This window comes from Miscanthus floridulus, chromosome 19, assembly GCF_019320115.1.
Source record: "Miscanthus floridulus cultivar M001 chromosome 19, ASM1932011v1, whole genome shotgun sequence".
NCBI classification, from domain to species: domain Eukaryota; kingdom Viridiplantae; phylum Streptophyta; class Magnoliopsida; order Poales; family Poaceae; genus Miscanthus; species Miscanthus floridulus.
The window spans coordinates 94,064,848-94,084,471 of record NC_089598.1 but is presented as its reverse complement, the minus strand read 5'-3'; the positions used below and the strand labels follow the sequence as shown (position 1 = coordinate 94,084,471).

Genomic DNA, 19,624 nt, shown 5'->3' with positions numbered 1-19,624 from the left:
GCGGCGGGACAGCGCGTCGGCCGCCGAGTTGAGCCACCCGGGGCGGTACTCGACGGTGAAATCGAACCCGAACAGCTTGCTGAGCCACTGGTGCTGAGGCACGGTGGACAGCCGCTGGTCCAGGAGGAACTTCAGGCTGTAGTGGTTGGTGCGGACGAGGAACCGATGCCCCCACAAGTACGGGCGCCAGTGCCGGACGGCTTGCACCAGCCCGATGAGCTCGCGCTCGTAGGCCGCCAGCTTGACATGGCGGGCGGCGAAGGGTCGACTGAAGAAAGCCAGGGGTCCCCCCTGGTGTAGAACGGCGCCAAAGCCGGTGCCGGACGCGTCGCAGTCGACCACGAACTGGCGCTCGAAGTCGGGCATCTGTAGAACAGGCGCCGACGAGAGCGCCCGCTTCAGGGCAGCGAAGGCCTCGTCCGCCTCTGCCGTCCAGACGAACGCCTCCTTCCGCAGGAGACGTGTGAGTGGTGCCGCGATGGAGCCGAAGGCGCGGATGAACTTCCTGTAGTAGCCGGCGAGGCCCAGGAAGCCACGCACCCCGCGTGGAGAGCGCGGTAGCGGCCACGAGGCGACCGCGGCCACCTTGTCGCTGTCCATGGCGATGCCGTCGGCGTTGATGACGTGGCCGAGGTAGGCGACGGAGAGTGCCCCGAAGGAGCACTTCGACCTCTTCAGAAAGAGGCCGTGGGCTCGTAGGGCGGTGAAGACGAGGCCGACATGCTGCAGGTGCTCAGACCACGACGTGCTGTAGATCAAAATGTCGTCGAAGAAAACCAGCACGAACCTGCGGAGGAAAGGGCGGAGCACGTCGTTCATCAACGCCTGAAATGTCGCAGGGGCGTTGGAGAGCCCAAACAGCATCACCAGGAACTCGAAGTGGCCGTGGTGGGTGCGGAACGCCGTCTTCTCGATGTCCGCCGGGTGCATGCGCACCTGGTGGTACCCCGAGCGGAGGTCGAGCTTGGTGAAGTACTTGGCCCTGTGGAGCTCGTCGAGGAGCTCGTCCACCACCGGGATCGGGAACTTGTCCTTGGACATACGGTCGTTGAGCGCGCGGTAGTCGATGCAGAAGTGCCACGACCCATCCGCCTTCTTGACGAGGAGCACGGGTGCCGAGAACGGAGAAGTACTGGGGCGGATGATGCCCTGCTCCAGCATGGCGGCGCACTGCCGCTCGAGCTCGTCCTTCTGCAACTGAGGGTACCGGTACGGCCGCACTGCCACCGGCGCGGTCCCGGGCAGCAAGTGTATGCGGTGGTCGTAGGGGCGGGTTGGTGGAAGGCCGCGCGGTGTGTCGAAGACGGCGTCGTGCTGAAGTAGGAGCTCGTCCAGCAGCGGGTGGTGCGGGTCCGAAGCGACCGCTGCTGGTAGGGCGCGCCCGGGGCGCCCACACACCGCCACGTGACGCGGCGGCCCTCATGCAAGGACACGGTGAGCCCCTCAAAGTCCCAGGTGAGGGGGCCCAGCGTGCCAAGGAAGTCGACGCCGAGGATGAAGTCGAAACAGCCAAGCGCGAGGCCGACGCAGGTGATGGAGAAAGGCGCCCCGCAGATGTTGACGGGCACGTCGCGTGCGATGCCTTGACACGGCACGCGCTCGCCGTTGGCCACCGTAACGCGAAGCTGGTCGCCCCCCTGAGGAGCGAGACCAAGGCGCCGCATGACTGCGCCCTGGAGGAAGGTGTGGGTGGAGCCGGTGTCCAGGAGGGCGAGGAGGCGCTCGCCCTTGATCGTCACGGGCAGGAGCATAGTGTGGAACGTCCTGATGCCTGCAAGAGCGTGTACAGAAACCACAAGAGCGTGAGCGTGAGCATCCGCTGCGGCGGCGGCGTCTTCGGGCAAGGCCGCGGTCGCGTCGTCGGCTGCCCCCTCCACGTCGTCGTTGAGGAAGTCGTCCGCCTCCAGGAAGAACAGGCGGGGGCACACGTGCCCACACACGTACTGCTCGTCGCAGTTGTAGCAGAGGCCCTGACGACGGTGTTCCTGCATCTCGGCCGGCGAGAGGCGACGGTACGGCCGCACGGGTGCCGCCGGGGCTGCTGCGCCCGGTGCTGCAGCGGCGGCGGCGGGCGGCGCAGGCAGCGCTGGTGCGCCAGCCGGGGCCCCGGCCGCAGCCGCCCCCTGTTGGCGTGGGGGAAAGGCTGGCCGCGGGGGGGGGGGGGGGGGGGGGGGCCGGGCGCCGCGCTGCGGAGGGGGTGCTGCCGCGGCCAGAGCCCGTGTTTCGAAGGCGCGGGCGAGGAACATGGCCGTCTGGAGGTCGGCCGGGGCGCGCATCGCGACGTCGACCCGAATGTGTTCCGGGAGGCCGCCGACGAAGAGCTACGCCTTTTGTCGCGTGGAGATGTCCCTGGAGTGCGCCAGCACCGTTTGGAAGCGGTCCGCAAACTCCTGGACCGTGGAGTGGAAGGGAAGGCGTCCCAACTCGGCCAGCCGCGAGCCGTATATAGGCGGTCCGAAGCGAAAACGGCAAAGTTCCTTGAAGCGCTCCCAGGACGGCATGCCCTCGTCCAACAGGAGGGCGTAGTACCATGTCTGAGCGGCGCCGGTGAGGTGGTAGGAGGCCATCCACGTCCGCTGCTCCACCGGAGTGCGCTGGCCCCAGAAGAATTGTTCACAGTGTGTGAGCCAATTCAGTGGGTCGACCGAGCCGTCGTACGTCGCGAAGTCGATCTTGTAGGTCCGAGGCTGGAAAGGCGCCTCGCCGAACGTCACGGGAGCGGCAGCCGAGGGCACCCCGCCGAGCGGTGGAGCTGCAGCCGGCGCGGACCAGAAGGTGGGGCCGTGGAAGATTGGGCCGTCAACGCTGCCATAGAGCGTTCCCGACGCCGGAACGCCCCCATGGCCGAAGCCCGCTGTGATGGGAGGGGTCGAATGGACCGACGGGCGCCCTGGCGCGGAGTAGACCGGCCGCGCGATGTCGATGAGCCACGGCGGAAGCGGGGACGGCGAGTGGGGGAACTGGATCTCCTGGATGGGAACGCTGTCGTGGGGAGCCGCCGGTGCTGGCGCGGTGTTGTGCGCTGTGCTGTCCTGCGGCATCCCGTAGGTGTAGACGGCGCCCGAGGCAGGCGAAGGCAGCTGCTGGGGCCCCGGCGGCTGCTGCGGTTTGGGCGCCGACGGTAGCTGCGGCTGCGGGTGAGTCGGCGCCACGCCTGGCTGCGGTCCCAAGAGGAATGCGTGGACGCCGGCCATCATCCTGCCGAGGTCGACGACGGCCGCGGTGAGCTGCTCGTTGGTCATCACCCCCACGGCGGAGGAGGAAGTCCCGGCGGCCAGCGGCAGCGATCCCGCAGGCAGAGATGATTGCGGAATCGGTGTGGACGGGATCGGCACGGACACGTTGGGGTCCGGCGGCGGCGCGGTTGAAGCGGGCAGCGGCAGCGACATCGGATCGAAGGTGGCTGATACTAGGTTGATATGTTGCTGCTCTCTGCCCCTCACCGATCGGAGGTTGTACGTGTGGACGATCGGTGGGCGTGGTTTGAAGGCTGATCGGCGGCGAGGAGCCAGCGATCGTGAGAGGAGGAAGAACGAGGGGGGCGGCTAGGGTTGCACTCCCGGCTCCCTTCAGGAAGCCGGAACAATATGTTTCTGCTTGCCATCTCAATAATGTTTACAAGTATTTATATGTCTCTCAACTAAAATAGGAAATATTCTAATAAATATTCTAATAATATGGCAATCAAGATAAATATGGGCTTTTAGGCTCCTAGCCACCAGCGGGCTTGCGGCGTGAATAGCCCACGCCGGTCATAACAAAGTTACTCTAGAGTTAAAGCACATCTATTAAAGATTTCTGGTTTTGGGGTTACATTTTGTCGAGTGGTGACTATATATATTCTTGAACAACAGCAAGCTGAAGTTTCTGCTGCAAATGCTGCTGCCGGCAGGAACCTTCCTAGAGATATTCCACTTCCAACTGAGGGCAATGAGAAGATGAGGAAGAGGAGGGGTGTTTCGGCTATTGAGTTCAGCTTCAATCTAGAAGTCCGTAGCCAACTTGATGAACTGATAGCTAGGATGTTCTACACAGCAAGCCTGCCTTTTAATCTTGCACGTAACCCATATTTCAGGAAGGCTTTCATGTTTGCTGCCAATCATCCAATTGGAGGATATGTCCCTCCAAGCTACAACAAGCTGAGGACAACTCTTCTTGTGCAAGAGAAGACAAATGTTGAGAGATTGCTGCAGCCCATCAACGCAACATGGAATTCTAAAGGTGTGAGTATTGTATCAGATGGATGGTCAGATGCTCAAAGGCGCCCACTCTTGAATTTCTTGGCTGTGACGAAGATGGTCCAATGTTTCTTAAAGCATTCAACACTGAAGGAATATCCAAGACCAATGAATATATTTCAGAGAAGATGCTAGTTGTAATTGATGAGGTTGGGGCACAAAATGTTGTGCAAGTGATCACTGATAATGCTGCCAATTGCAAAGCTACTCGTATCATTGTTGAGCAGAAGCACCTTCAGATTTTCTGGACCCCATGTGTCGTGCATACTCTGAACCTTGGCTTGAAGAACATATGTGCTCCTAGGGACATTGAGGATGAGCTTTATGATGAATTCCAATGGATCAGTGGGATCATTGGAGATGCTAGCAGTATAAAGAATTTCATCATGAATCACTCCATGAGGCCATCCATGTTCAATGAGTATAGCAAGCTTAAGTTCCTTGCCATTGCCGAGACAAGATTTGCCTCTGCTGTTGTGATGATGAAGAGGTTTGTGGCTATAAAAGATGCTCTTTCAGTGATGGTAGTGAGTGAAAAGTGGACTGCCTACAGGGAGGTTAATCCTGGTCTAGCCCAATTTGTGAAGGACAAGATTGTGAATGATGTGTGGTGGGATAAGGTGCGCTATTTCCTCAGTTTCACTGATCCTATCTATTCTATGGTGCGGGCAGCTGATACTGACAAGCCATGCCTCCACTTGATATATGAAATGTGGGGCACAATGATAGAGAAGGTGAAGAATGTGATATATCGTTATGAAGGGAAAGAGCCACATGAAGAATCCACCTTTTACTCAGCTGTGCAAGACATCTTGGTGAGCCGTTGGACAAAAAGCAATACCCCCTTGCACTGCTTGGCACACTCACTAAATCCCAAGTACTACACTGAAGCATGGATCAATGAGGTTCCAAACCGACAAGCCCCCCACAATGATGAGGAGATTTCATAAATGACAAATGCTTGTTTCAGGAGGAATTTTTCTGATGAGGAATTAAAAGGGGTCAAGCAACAATATGCTAATTTCTCTTTGTTTGGACCTGGATTCAATTCATTTGATTCACTCAAGGATAGAACTTATATGGATCCAAAGCAATGGTGGGGAATTCATGGTCATTCTGCTCCAGAACTGAAGAAGTTGGCATTTAGATTACTTGGCCAGCCAACATCATCTTCTTGTGCTGAGAGAAATTGGAGTAGGGCTGATTCATAGTTCCTTGAGAAACAGGTTCTAGTTCGACCTTTTATTGCTGTTTTTTTAAATCTCAATTGTTTGACACCTGTAGTTCGATTCCTAATTGCAAACTTGCAATTGACTTTGTAGGCTCAATCCTGCACGTGTTGAGGATCTAGTTTTCACACACCAGAACTTGCGTCTTCTTTCTAGAAAAAATGAGGAATACAACCATGGTCCATTAGCAATGTGGGATATTGGAGCTGATACTTTTGAAGCTGATTTTGAGGGCGGTGCTGATTTCCTTGAGCATGTTGATCTGTCACTTGATGAGCCAGACCTTGAAAGAGTTCTTGAAGATCTTGGGGCACTGGGTCTGACTAAAGATGTTGGATCAAGTGACTGAAAGACTTCTTGATGATTGCCAATTTGTCATGGCCAGTTGCCGTTCATGCATCATCACTTTATCAATTATCGTTTTATCATTTCATCATGTAGTTATGTGTGTATGTTGAACCTAAGTTTGAATAATGGCTTGATGGCCTGAACCACTGAACGTTATGCCCTGAACAATATTATGTTATGTAATATTTATGGTCTGTGCGCTAATTTCTAATTTCGGTGGATTTATTTTTTATTTTTTATATATATTGCCGTATCCTCGTATCTGTATTTTGGGAAAAATGGCGTATCGGAGTATCGCTGTATCACGTACCGGTATCCGTATCCACGTATCCGTGCATCATAAGGTGGCGACGACGGCGGCGGGTACGCCGGCGTGGGCCCTGCCCTACTCGACGGTAACAACCCGAGGGCACCTCTGTCGCGCTCGTCGTCTAGCTGCCGTCTGGCATTTCACCGTCGTCGTGCTCGTCCTCACCCTCTTAGCCGTGCGTGCATATAAGCTCTCTTGTAAGCAGTTATTGCTGGCCTTCCTTGGGACCTTGTCCTAAATGGTTTAGCTCTCGTATTCTGTTGATTTCTATTTGCAGGTTTAGGTGGTGAGGAGAAATGGATGTGGAGAAACCTGCTTCCAAGGGGCATGGTTTCTTTGCCGTCTTCGATTGGGGAAAGAAATCTTAAGAAGCGCCTGTTCGTTGGGAGCACCAGCAGTTCTCCAAATCCGAGTAAGACAATTTGCAATAGGAGTATGCTGTTAGCTTATGAAACTAGGACATTAGGACTTTGAATGACGCAAGGCAGGGCCTGTGCACCCCTACATTGACTGGTGCACAATGTATCTATCTTATGAAATTAGGTATTTTGGAAAACCTGAGTTGCATGTGCCCTTTTTGCTTTGTGATTTTTCAGATCTCATAGCTGCAAGGCAATTCAACTAATATATCAAAGGATGAAAATAAATCATGTCATTTTCTCTTCATTTTGTCCAGAAAGGTCACATTCAGCATAAGCAGGTCCCAAGCCCTGGTAAAGGAGGAGGGTTATGTTAGGCGCGGCGAGCCAATGTAAAAACTTAACCACCTTTATGGAGATGAAACACAAAAGAATCCTGTTAGGGCGTAACCCTCTTAGCGACGCACCATGTTAGAACCTGGGTATGGTGTTAAATGAGCAAGGGCCGGGTTGTCACCCCCGTGACGCACCGTGTCGCGATCTGGGCACGGTGTCAAGTGAGCAAGGATCGAGTCGTCGCATCCTTAGTGACGCGCCACATCGGCACCCGGGTGTGGTGCAAAATGAGCAAGGGTCTTCACACCTACCACGACGGGTGCAAAGGATAAGGAAGCTAGTCGAGCCAACTAAGATCCATTTAGGTAGCTGGAATGTAGGTTTCCTTACGGATAAGTTAAGAGAGTTAGTGGATACAACGGTCAGGAGGCATGTAAATATCTTATGCGTCCAAGAGACTAAATGGAAGGGGCAGAAAGCGAAGGAGGTGGACAATACCGGCTTCAAGCTCTGGTACACAAGGACAACTTCAAATAAAAATAGAGTAGGAGTTTTGATTGATAAAAGGCTCAAGGATGGTGTGGTGGAGGTGAGAAGGAAGGGGATAGGATCATCTTAGTTAAACTTGTCATTAGTGATATGGTCTTAAACATAATTAGTGCGTATGCCCCCAAGTAGGCCATGATGAGAGTGCCAAGCGGCTTTTCTGGGAAGACTTACATCGCTTGGTTAGAGCTGTCCCTAGTAGCGAGAAGCTCTTTATAGGAGGTGATCTTAATGGCCCTGTAGGTACATCAAGTGCAGGTTTCGAGGCGGTTCATGGGGGTTTCGGATATGGTAGTAGGAACCAGGAGGGAAAGGAAGTCCCCTTCGTTATAGCTTTTGATCTGATGATAGCTAACACTTTCTTTCGTAAGAAACAGTCCCATTTAGTGACCTTTAGTAGCGGCCAGTACTCTAGTCAAATTGACTTTGTCCTTACAAGGAGGGATAATCGAACATACGTGGACTGTAAGATGATACATGGAAAATGTGTGGTCGCTCAACACAAGATGGTGGTGGCTGACTTCTGCTTTCTGGTGCAACCTCGTAGGAACAAACTAAGCTAGGGTTGCTAGAACAAAGTGGTGGAAATTAAAAGGAGGAGCATCAAAGGTCTTTAAGGAAAAGGTCATTGAAGAGACCCTTGAAAGGATGAAGGCGATGCAAACAGCATGTGGGAGAAGATGGCAACATGCGTTCGGAAGGTTGCTTCAAAGGTGCTTGGAGTGACCAAAGGGAGAGGATGCGACTCGAAAGACACTTGGTGGTTGAATGAAGATGTGCAAAAGGCTATTAAGGAAAAGGAGTGCTATAAGCGCTTGTATCATGACAGGTGTGTAGACGACATAGAAGTACAAGGTGGCAAAGAAAACTGCAAAACGAGCGATGAGTGACGCAAAGGGGCGAGCCTATAAGGACCTTTACCAACGTTTGAGTACGAAGGAATGAGAGAAGGGCATTTATCGAATGGCTAGAACTCGCGATAGGAAGACAAAGAACTTCAACCAAGTCAAGTGCATAAAGGATGAGAGAGAACAGCTCTTGATGAAGGAGGATGAGATCAGACATAGATGGTAAGAGTATTTTGATAAATTGTTCAATGGTGAGAACGAGAACACCACCGTTCTGGTGGACGACTCATTTGATGACACTAATACAATGTTTTCAAGTCGTCCGATTAATCGCGATTAATCACGATTAATCGTCCTAATCGGTCCCTGCTGACTGATTAGGGGTACCGTCGACTTGTACAAGTCGTCCGATTATTAATCGTTATTAATCGTCCTAGTCGGTCCCATGCGACTATGTTCGACTTGACGACTTAAAACATTGCACTAATAGACGCTTTGTGTGGAGGATTCAAGAATCGGAGGTCAGAGATGCCTTAAAAATGATAAAAGGAGGCAAAGCGATGGGCCCTAATGGTATCCCAATCAAGGTGTGGAGATGTCTCGGGATATAGCTATAGTATGGCTAACAAAGATGTTCAACAATATCTTTCGATCAAACAAGATGCCTGAGGAGTGAAGAAAAAGCATGTTGATACCAATCTACAAGAACAAGGGAGATATCCAAAGTTGTACTAATTAAGTTGATGAGCAACACTATGAAGCTATGGGAGAGGGTCATCGAGCAGCGCCTGCGAAGAACGACGCACATATCAATAAACCAATTTGGTTTCATGCACGGAAGGTCAACCACAGAAGCAATCTTCTTAATAAGACAAGTTATGGAGTGGTTTAGAGAGCAGAAGAATGACCTCCACGTGGTTTTCATTGACTTGGAGAAGGCTTATGACAAGATACCAAGAAATGTTATGTGTTGGGTTTTGGACAAACATAAAGTCCCATCAAAGTACGTGATCCTCATCAAGGACATGTACAACAATATTGTGACTAGTGTTCGAACAAACGATGGTAACACAAATTATTTCACGATTAAAATTGGACTTCATCAAGGGTCAGCCTTAAGCCCGTATCTCTTTATCTTGGTAATGGATGAGGTTACCAGAAACATACAAGGGGATATCCCTTGGTGTATGTTGTTCGCTGATGATGTAGTGTTAGTGGACGAAACCCAGACGGGAGTAAATAGAAAACTAGAGTTATGGCGCCAGACCCTTGAGTCTAAAGGTTTTAAATTGAGCAGAACTAAAACCGAATACATGAGATGCGACTTTGGCGGAGCTGCACAGGAAGAGGGAGATGTGAGTTTGGAAGGTCAAGTAGTGCCTAAGAAGGATACCTTTCGGTATCTGGGATCGATGCTACAAAGGGATGAAGATATTGATGCGGACGTTAGCCATAGAATCAAAGCAGGGTGGATCAAATGACGACAAGCTTCTGACATTCTCTATAACAAGAGAGTACCACAAAAGCTAAAAGACAAGTTTTATAGAACGGCGATTAGGCCAGCTATATTGTATGGAGCAGAATGTTGGCCTACAAAGATTCGACATGTTCAACAACTGAGTGTTGCAGAAATGTGTATGTTGCGATGGATTTGTGGTTACACAAGAATGGACCGAGTTCGGAACGATGATAAACGTGATCGCCTAGAGGTAGCACCAATTAAAGAAAAACATGTCCAACATCGGTTGAGGTGGTTTGGCCATGTCCAAAGGAGACCTCCAGAGGCACCAGTGCATTGTGGAGTCCTAAGTCAAGCTAATAATATGAGAGGTAGAGGAAGACCAAAATTGACATGGGGGAGGCAATAAAAAGAGATTTGAAAGCTTCGGATATACCTAGAGATCTATGTTTGAATAGGAGTGCTTGGAAAGCAGCTATTGAAGTGCCTGAACCGTGACTTGGGACTCTTGGTGGGTTTCAACTCTAGCCTACCCCAACTTGTTGGGGGACTGAAAGGCTATGTTGTTGTTGCTGCGGCGGCGGCGGCATTAAGAACTGCTTATATGGATAGATTTTAGCTTCTTACTGAAAGCTCATAAATTTTTTGAAAAATACCAGTTCTTATACTTCCAGCAGTCCATTGTTGATTCGTATTATGTTAGGGTGGTTAGAGTTTACAAAATGGAATATGCAAATAGATATCTTATGTAACAGAGCCACATAAGAACCTTCTCAAAAATCTTGTTTTACATGTCGTCTGAATCATGCTTGGCACAAGTCGGTCTCCTGTAAATGTTGGTGCTAAACTGCTAATTTGCTACCTATTTGAAATCACTGAATTTGCTGCTAGTTAATTAGGCTTAATGTGTTGTTGTTGTTCAGAAGCTTTTCCCCTACAGGTGCTTCCAGTCTTTTTTAACATAAACTAATTAATTGACAGATCTTATACTTGCGGCAGTGGAGGTTGGGAGATGATGGTCTATATGCATATGCATAAAAAACTGGTGATTCCAAGGATGTCTAAATATAGTTGATGTTACAACATATTATCTCTGCCCGTCTGCTCTTGACCTTATGGATTTTTTTTTGTTCTGCTGCAGATACATTTTGCTGCAAGTCCACTATACAGGAACAGTTTGGTAAAGTTTGACAGGAAAACTGGATATTTTCAAATTACTGGCCTGGCAAGGATTTCCGGTTATTACTATATTAGACATAGAACTATTCCAACAATGAGTGCCTGAAGCATACAATTGGGGATATTGAGATGTGCTGACTGTTTTCTCTGAGTGATAATTTGAGCATGTTGGTGCCAAGCTAGATGAGAAAATGGAACTGGCAAAGCTTTTGGACTGTGTGCTGATTCCTGTTAAAGGGAGCTTGGAGGATCCTAGAGCAAAGGTCAATGTTCTGCCGCAAGCATATATTACTAGGTTCAAACTGGAAGGCCTTTCTCTTAGTTCTGATATGGTATACATCAGATAGATAGCACTTTTTTCTGTCGATTACACTTCATAATTCGTTTGCATGCTTTCACCTTACTTAATACACTTTTTGAACCTAAATTTCTTGCTTATAATGTACTCCATTTCGCCCCTTCTGTATTGCAGAGTACTGGCCATCTCTTGGGAGCACTGTCTGAGATTGTTCTGAAGAGGGGATGGGCTCAACTAGCGGACAGGGAGATCCTGATGAAACTGGAGAAAAATGATTTGACTTTGGAGAGGCACTATGATCTGTCATCATAAGAACTTGGTGAACAAACCCCTTATCCCAAGATGGGGAGACTGCTGCACAAGTGCATTCAGCAGTTACCCAAATTGAACCTGTCAGAGAACAATGAGCTGATATAGCCATTTGTGAAATTTTCTGATGTACTCAATAGGGAGACAGCTAGCTTCAGTTGGTAGCAATAGTGAAATACTTCATCTGAACAGAATTGGCATTTCCTATAACTACAGTCCTCAAGTGTGATGATATTGGTTCCTAATGCTACTAAGTTAGTAGTGACTATTAGATCAAAAAAGTATGCATCCTCTGATATCGTGTGCGTGAGTTAAAATATGTTAGCAAGGTTGCCAGCTATGTTACACGGATACTTCACTGAAGACGCGTATCGCGTATCCGATACGTATCAGATACGGATACGTGTCCGATACGCCTAGGATACGTATCCTCCGAGTATCCGATTTTGTATTATTTTCGTTGAAATCGGATACTCCACCGGACACGTATCCTGCGTCCCGATACGGCCCAGCAGCCCAGTAGAAGCCCACGGAGCCAACCTCAGTCCCGCACGCCAACCTCAGTCCCGCACGCCCGCAGTCGGAATCCCCCTCACGGCTGCGCCCGCGCGTCGCGCCGCAATCCCGCTCGCCGGCCGCCAGCCGCCAGCCACCGGCGACGAGCCTCCGCCTCCGCCTCCAGGCGCCACCAGCCTCACCGCTTCCTCCGGCGAAAACCGTTCCTCTCTGGCGCGCTACCTCCGTTCCGGGTGAGTCTAGGCGCATCGCCTCCTCCCACGGTCGGATCCTTGTCGGCCCGAGTCTGCGCGATTCGTGGATCCGGTGGCCCGGGTCTGCGCCGTCCACAGCAGTACAGCACCGCTCCTCCCCTCCCCTTGCTTCTGCAGGCCTGCAGCGCACCCCCTCCTCCACTCCGCTAGCCGCACGGATCCTCTCCATCGGTCCGTCCTCACCTCTTCTTCCTCTCTCTCTCTGCAGGTCTGCGAGGTAGTGCCGGCGACGAGGCCTCTCCAATCCCTCCGGCGAGCTCCCCTTCCAAAGTGGTGAGGTAAGCCGCCGCCGTCATCTCCTCCCGCAAGCAGGTCCAGCTGAGCCGGCAAATCTTGTTGTTTCTTCTATTCTACCCTCCTTGCTTGCTGTCCTCGCTTTGGGATTTCCCTTGCTGCTCTTTCTGATTGGGGGAATCGATTCGGGGGCGTTGCAGAAGAACGTGAACGAGGCGGTGGAGGGGCTCAGGGCCAAGGGTATCACCGCGGTGGGCGCCGTCTGCCACATCTCCGACACACAGCAGCGCAAGAGCCTCATCGAGACGGCCGTCAAGGTCAGTGTTGGGTTCTTCGGGAAGGGGGTTTCAGTCTTTCAGAAGTGTTACATTACATTGTCAGATTCCTCCTCTTGTTGCTAAGCTATCCCATCAGGCCTCCCTGCGGTCAACGTTTTGGCAAACCTTGTGGGGAGCCTAGAATTAAGTTTGGAGTACATGTGCATCACGAAATTTGGCTGTTTTGTTTTATCATAAGTTCGTAGCTTTATTACTCCACATGTCCAGTGAGATGACGGTCCACAAGGCTCATTACAAACTCTTGGGACTTGGGAGGCTGTTAGTCCAAACAGTTGAATAACCCAGATCCCAATTCACTCCCAAATGAGTTAAACTGTGAGCACAATTATTACATGAACGAGAAACAAAGGACTAAAGGAGATATACACCCTCCAGTAAAACTAGTTGAGATCAGATGCCGCAAGATAGCGAATACTCAAGTAGTCAAGTTTTAGTAATAAATTGATTGATAGTTGGTTACTTGGTTTTTCTGTGCAAATTCTGGACTTGGAGTCTTGGAGAACTCGAGAATGGACAATTGAAGAATGGAGATGCTTCCGGAGTTCTGGTCTTTGCTTTGGCTGGTACTTGCTATTGCAAGGTAATTTACTATCACTCTTTCACAATTTTAATATGCGTTATTATCTATATTTATTAAAAAACAGTAAAACGTATCCACGTATCAGGTTTCTTAGAAAATTGCCGTATCCGCGTATCCGTATCCTTCCGATACCAATACGCGTATCCGTATCCGTGCAACTTAGGTTGCCAGAGTTCAGAAAGGGGACAAAAGTTTCATTCTAGGATAAGGAGCTACACGGATTTGCAACTGCAAAATCAGTTCCTTTTATTAAGTGTCATTCAAATAGGAGCTACATTTTTGTTTATATTATATATATGTTGTTTCAGTTCTTGGTGCTACAACCATGGTGAGACGGGAAAACATCCAGGGCAACCGAAAGATCAAATCATTTCTCCTGCAGGGACTACCAGAGCTCAAGAAGGGTGTGTATCGTGGAATGCTGATTAGTGCTGTTGTTGCTGCCACAAAGTGGTGCCGCGAGCTATCATAGAGTTTGATTGATGTTCGTTTCGGTGCTGCAAACATTGTTTCGAAAACCCTTCTTTTGGGAGCAACAACTTTGATTAACATAGTTTTGTCACCCGTAGCCACGCACAGGCATTGGCTAGTCACCCTCATATGTAAAGAATGAATCGAATGGACAAAAGGCTACTGCACAACCATATGTTTTATGCAGTTTCAACATATGAATTTTTTTTGCACCATAGAATTAAGATCCAACAGCCTCAACCCTCCTTCTATCTCCAAGCTCTAGTCTTCTTCTACCTCCAGACAATCACAAGATCACAGATCCACAGGTCACGAGAAACAATTTTTTTTTCTATGGAATGACAAATCACAGATCGCGGAGGAGGAGGAGAGGCCTACCTGGAGCCGGATCCGCCGGCGCCGGCGCCGCCACCGCCACTGCCATGGCCGGAGCGGGCGCGGAGAGGCGCGGGCGCCGACGCCGGGGCGAGCTCGCCGGTCGCCGTCGCCAACGCCAGTGGTCAACGGTGAGAAAGAGAGAGAGAAAAAATCCATGTGTGTGTGTTTTTTTTTTTTTGCTAAAAACATGTGTGTTGTATAGCATTTGTGTTTGACAAAAGCATGTTGGAAACATTTTTGAGAAAATTAAATTGGCCTATTCTTTAGGAGTGCATGCCGTCAACTCAATCTAGGTATCAATTTGTAATATCAAATTTGAAGCATACCCAGGAGGACTCCAAACGCCACTCCTCAACCAGAAGATCGAACTCTTCGCAAAAAAAAAGAAAAAAAAAGACAACAAGATCGAACCCCCAGAAAAACAAACGAAACTAGTTGCCACCCACTCAAGCCCGGACCTCCAGAGATGGCTCCTCTAGTTTTCCCTTCCCCTCTGAAGAAATGCTTACCATTCGAATTTCCCGGCGACAGCAATCTTCTGGTCGTCCCCTTCCGCGGTTGCCAGCCACCACTCTTGCAGCGTGACCTAGACACCCGAAATGCAGGCGACCACGCACGCGCGCAGCACCAAATCGCGTCAGGGCACACGCGTCTCAGCCAGTAAAGGGGAAAGGAAGAGGGGGGAAAGAAAAGGAAAAAAATCGACACGCGCCCTAGCAGTAGCAGCATAGGGCGGGCGACGGGCGTACGTACGCAGGCGTGCTCGGAGACGGCGGCGGTGGGGAACGCGCTGCGGGAGGAAGGGCTGAGCAGCGGCGGTGGCTTACCGCGGCGGTCAGGGCTCCCCGCCGGGGGTAGGAGCTTCATTTCCAGTTTCCCTTGGATTCTCTGTCGTTTGGGAGGAGAGGCCGGCCGGAGGGGAGTGAGGGGAGGGGAGGAACACGGGCACTCGGGCAGTAGCGGAACGGTGCTGGCCTTCTTTTTCTCTTCACACAAGCGAATCAGATCCTCTCTCTCAAGTCGGTCTTCATGACTGCTGCCGGCAGTCACTCAATCGCTGCCGTTCATCGTCATCCAACGGAGCAGCTGAGCTCAGGCACTCTACCTCGTTCGCACGTGGTGGGCCCAACAACACGGCCGTTAGGGCATGTACAACGGTTCTCTTGACCCGTCTGTACGATTGTAGTTGTGTAAAAAGACCACCCACCGATGCCAGGAGACGCAGCCTCCGAGCATGCTTAGCATAAATAAGCTGGAATTAATTGTCAAACACTACGTTTTTCGACGGTTTATTCTGATCACGCTTATTCCCAAAGCTCTTATTTGTACTTAAAAAGCAGAAGCTAGATGAGACCGGCTTATTTTGACCGCTGTTTCAGCTTCTCTCAGGTCGTCCTCTCGTGAGGCGACGGGTAGAGCTCGTGGACCGAGGTCGAGTCGACAGCTCCAGCACCGTTGTACGGTCGTCGTCGACGACCAGAGGGCGCGCTGATCCCGTGCACGCGCGGGGTTCAGTTTGGGCGCGCGGGAACCTTCGCCTTCAGTCGCGTCGGTCCGCTCGTCGTCGTCGTCTGTGGGTTGTGTGACCTGTCTTTATATATGTCTGTGTGATAGATTCGATGTGCTTAGAGACGGACCCCGTCTGAGGGTTGTACATGCCCTTAAGCGTACAAAGGTAGCGAGCAGCCCCTGTCGAGAGCTCCCCATGGAGATAGGGAAATCGCCGCCGCCGAGAGTCTCCCGAGAGCCACACCGTCGCCATCCCTCGCCCAGAGTCGTGCCGTCGCCGTCCCCTCACCAAGAGCCTCTCCATCGCCGTCCCTTCGTTGCGGCTACATCATCGCCGTTCCCTCATCGAGCGTCTCGGCGACGCCGTCCCTCGCCTAAGCGTCGTCGCCGTCATGGACGCTGCCGTGTAGAGCTAGAACTCGACTAGCTGCTGACCTGCTGTCCAGGAGCTTTTTCAATCTCTAATGCTCTAAGCACAGTCTGAAGTGCAATTTGTGAAAGAACTTGCAAACTGTGTAAATTATGGTTGTATCCAAAGCATCAAACTCATGCAAATTTTGTAGATTACCATTGTGTTGTAAAATTTTCTGGAATTGAATAAAAAGTATTGCTGATGGTTGCAAATTCAGATATGCACAAAATTTCTATTCTCTGGCATCCAGCTGGCGTATATGACTTTATTGCTGATCATATGAACTTTACAATTCCCTGAACTTTACACTTGAACCACAGATGCAAAAGCTATTCTCCAAAACAATCTATGTTTCAGGAGAAAAAAGTCATTCTTCTTACCGCAAATATCCATACTATTAGAATTCAGCAATAACATCATCTGTGATTGCCCCCTGCAAAATAAAAGGTTCAGAAAAGCAATGTATGGTTTAGAGAAACAGTCTATTACTTTAAAATATTACCGTGAACGGTTGAGAGAAGGTATTGATGACCATGTATGGTTCAGACATTCCTTCCTTGGGCAAAGAAGTACTAGGAGAAATATTTTGTACCGTTACGCCATCATCGACTGTTGTTCTGTTGTTCTCTGGCATTTTTCCAGTGAACATGTTTCAATTGAACACAATTGAGGAGAATCAAATATATTTTATGTTATTACATACCTTTGAACATTTTCCCTTTTTATTATCTCCCTTCTTTGTTACCTTGCGCTTCTTCTCAAGCCAATTTCTTTTACGCTTTAAGGTTTTTGTTTCCACCTCCTTTATCTTAAGAGTACCTCGTGTCTCTACGCATCTGTTGCGGCTTCCCTCATGTTTGTCAAAAAAACAAAAAGTTATGCAAAAGCTAGGGTGTTGTTTAGTTCCCAGAATTTTGCAAAAAAAATTTAAGATTTCCCGTCACATCGAATCTTTAGACGCATGCATGAAGTATTAAATATAAATAAAAAATAAAACTAATTACACAGTTTAGACGAAATTCACGAGACGAATCTTTTAAACCTAATTAGACTATGATTGGACACTAATTATCAAATAACAACGAAAGTGCTACAGTACCATTTCGTCAAAAGTTTCGCCAACTGAACCAGGCCTAGCTATGCTCTCAGCCCGTGAACGAGCTCATGATGCATTGGTGCTAATATGCCGGCAATGTCATACATGACGACTTCACTCATGATCGCAGTGTCCAAGGTGGGTGGCTACATGTTGCTAGCGCCAGTGGCAGAACTAGGGGCCAGCAGGGTTCGTACCCCCCGGCCCCCCCACCCCAAAAAAAAACACAGTAAATTTTTTGAATACCCTTATAAATATTTCAATTTACAGCATAACAAGACATTGATTCACCTATTTTTATCATGATATTGTGATTTTTCTTTATGAATACTAATTTCATTAAAAACTTAAGACATACATTTATGTGTATATATATTTATCACACTTAAAGGTATAATCATGTTTATCTGCCCTCCTAATCAAAATTATTGGTTCCGCCATTGGTTGGCGCTCGTCCCCAAGGCCATAGCGAGTGACTGGTGTTGAATTTCGTAGGACTCAATCGAGTCAAGTTCATCAGATCGGTTACATAGTAATAGGAATACATGTACTTGAATCACAGTATATACACAAAACCTAATGCATGAACTACAGAGACATAAAAGGGAGAAAAGGGATAGGTGGAGTATGAAGTCGCAGACCATCGAAGGCCGTAGTGGTCGAAGCAGTCGGAGTGGTGGAAGCGCCGGGCGGGGTCTCGTTCGCTGATGCCATCTGCGCGTCGGCAGCGACGTTCGGTGGAGAGAGGAGTCGGTGTAGTGAAGTGGTGGCGCAGTGGAGACGGTGGCGGCTTCCCGTCACTGGCTGCGCCCCTCTCGGATCGGGATGGGGAATATCGGTGGGGAGTGGCGGCTCAGGTGAACCTCGTATCGAGAGCCTGCCGGCCCCCACCTTTATTTATAGCGCAGTGTGACGGGGGCCCACCAATCATGTAGGGTTGGGCGCCCCCGATCAGGGCGCGAGAACAAGGCCCAAAAGGCCGTTGGGCCTAACTGGTGGGAGATCAAACCTAACATTCTCCCCCTTGATCTCTCATCTATTCTTCGTTCTTTAATTTCATACTCAAAACTTTCAATTCATATTTTTCTTGCTTCTATCATATTCCTTTACAGATTAGTGCATAGAGCTGTCTCATCGTCACAGCAATCAGTGCCATCAAACTAACAGCCACAACAACCCTCTCCGTATTAGAATGAAATTCTCTCTTGGGCCCTTCATATGTTCGGGAGTCATAGGCTTTCCCTTAAACCCATGCCGGCTACGTGTTCTCTGAACACGTTGGGTGGTAAGCCCTTTGTGAGCGGATCCGCGAGTATTTTGTCTGTATTTATATGCTCAAGATTTATTATATGATCCCGAACTTTATCTTTCACAACATAGTACTTTATGTCAATGTGTTTGGCAGCACCACTTGACCTATTGTTATGAGCATACTGTACCGCTAGGTTGTTATCACAATACAACCTCATATGTTCATTTATGTTATCAATCACTTTCAATCCGGGTATGAATTTCTTCAGTCAATTCACCTGCCCCATTGCCTCATATCATGCTACAAACTCGGCATACATTGTCGAGGATGTAGTTACGGTTTGTTTGGAGCTTTTCCACGATATAGCCCCTCCTGCGAGAGTAAATACATATCCTGACGTGGATTTTCTTTCTTCTCCCGCATAATCAGAATCTGAATACCCCTCTATTTGCAGGGAATCAGATCTTCTATATGTAAGCATGAGGCCTTTCATACCCTACAAATAACGCAGGACTTTCTTCACTAATTTCCAATGTTCAATTCCTAGATTCTTTTGATATCTGCCAAGTAACTTGGTAACAAAAGCTAAGTCAGGGCGTGTACACACTTAAGCATATTGTAAACTTCCAACAGCTGAAGCATACGGTACCGCTTTCATTCGGTCAATTTCATATTGGTTCTTGGGACACTAATGTTCCCCAAATCTATCACCCTTGACTATAGGTGCAGGTGAAGAACTACACGCATGCATACTAAATTTCTTCAGAACCTTTTCTATGTATGCCTTTTGCGATAATCCTAGAACCCCCTTTCTTCTGTCTCGGTGAATCTCTATTCCCAAAACGAACGAGGCCTCACCGAGATCTTTCATATCAAAGTTTGAGGACAAGAATTTCTTCATTTCCATTAGTAGATTGATATCACTACTAGCAAGCAAGATATCATCCACATACAAAATTAGGAATATGTACTTTCCATTCTTGAACTTTGCATAAACGCAATTGTCCTCAACATTTTCCTTAAACCCAAAACCTTTTATCGTTCTATCAAACTTCAAATACCACTGTCTTGAAGCTTGCTTCAATCCATAGATTGATTTCTTTAGGCGGCATCCCATATTTCCTT

General features: G+C 49.2%; 1 protein-coding gene and 1 pseudogene across 6 annotated transcripts in view; one reads left to right on the top strand and one right to left on the bottom strand.

Moving 5' to 3' along the window:
- Positions 1–15,194, bottom strand: part of LOC136527127 (uncharacterized) — a 32,680-nt gene extending 17,486 nt beyond the window's left edge. For 5 of the 6 annotated variants that reach the window (XM_066519748.1, XM_066519749.1, XM_066519747.1 and 2 more), the window contains exons 1-2: positions 14,984–15,194; positions 14,740–14,816 (exon numbers count right to left, since the gene is read on the bottom strand). In XM_066519748.1, coding sequence (XP_066375845.1) covers positions 14,740–14,816; positions 14,984–15,097 — 191 coding nt within the window. In that variant the 5' untranslated portion in view covers positions 15,098–15,194. The other variant, XM_066519746.1, reaches the window with a different exon arrangement.
- On the top strand, positions 3,420–5,953 carry LOC136528618 (uncharacterized; annotated as a pseudogene).
- Positions 15,195–19,624: the final 4,430 nt, after the last annotated feature.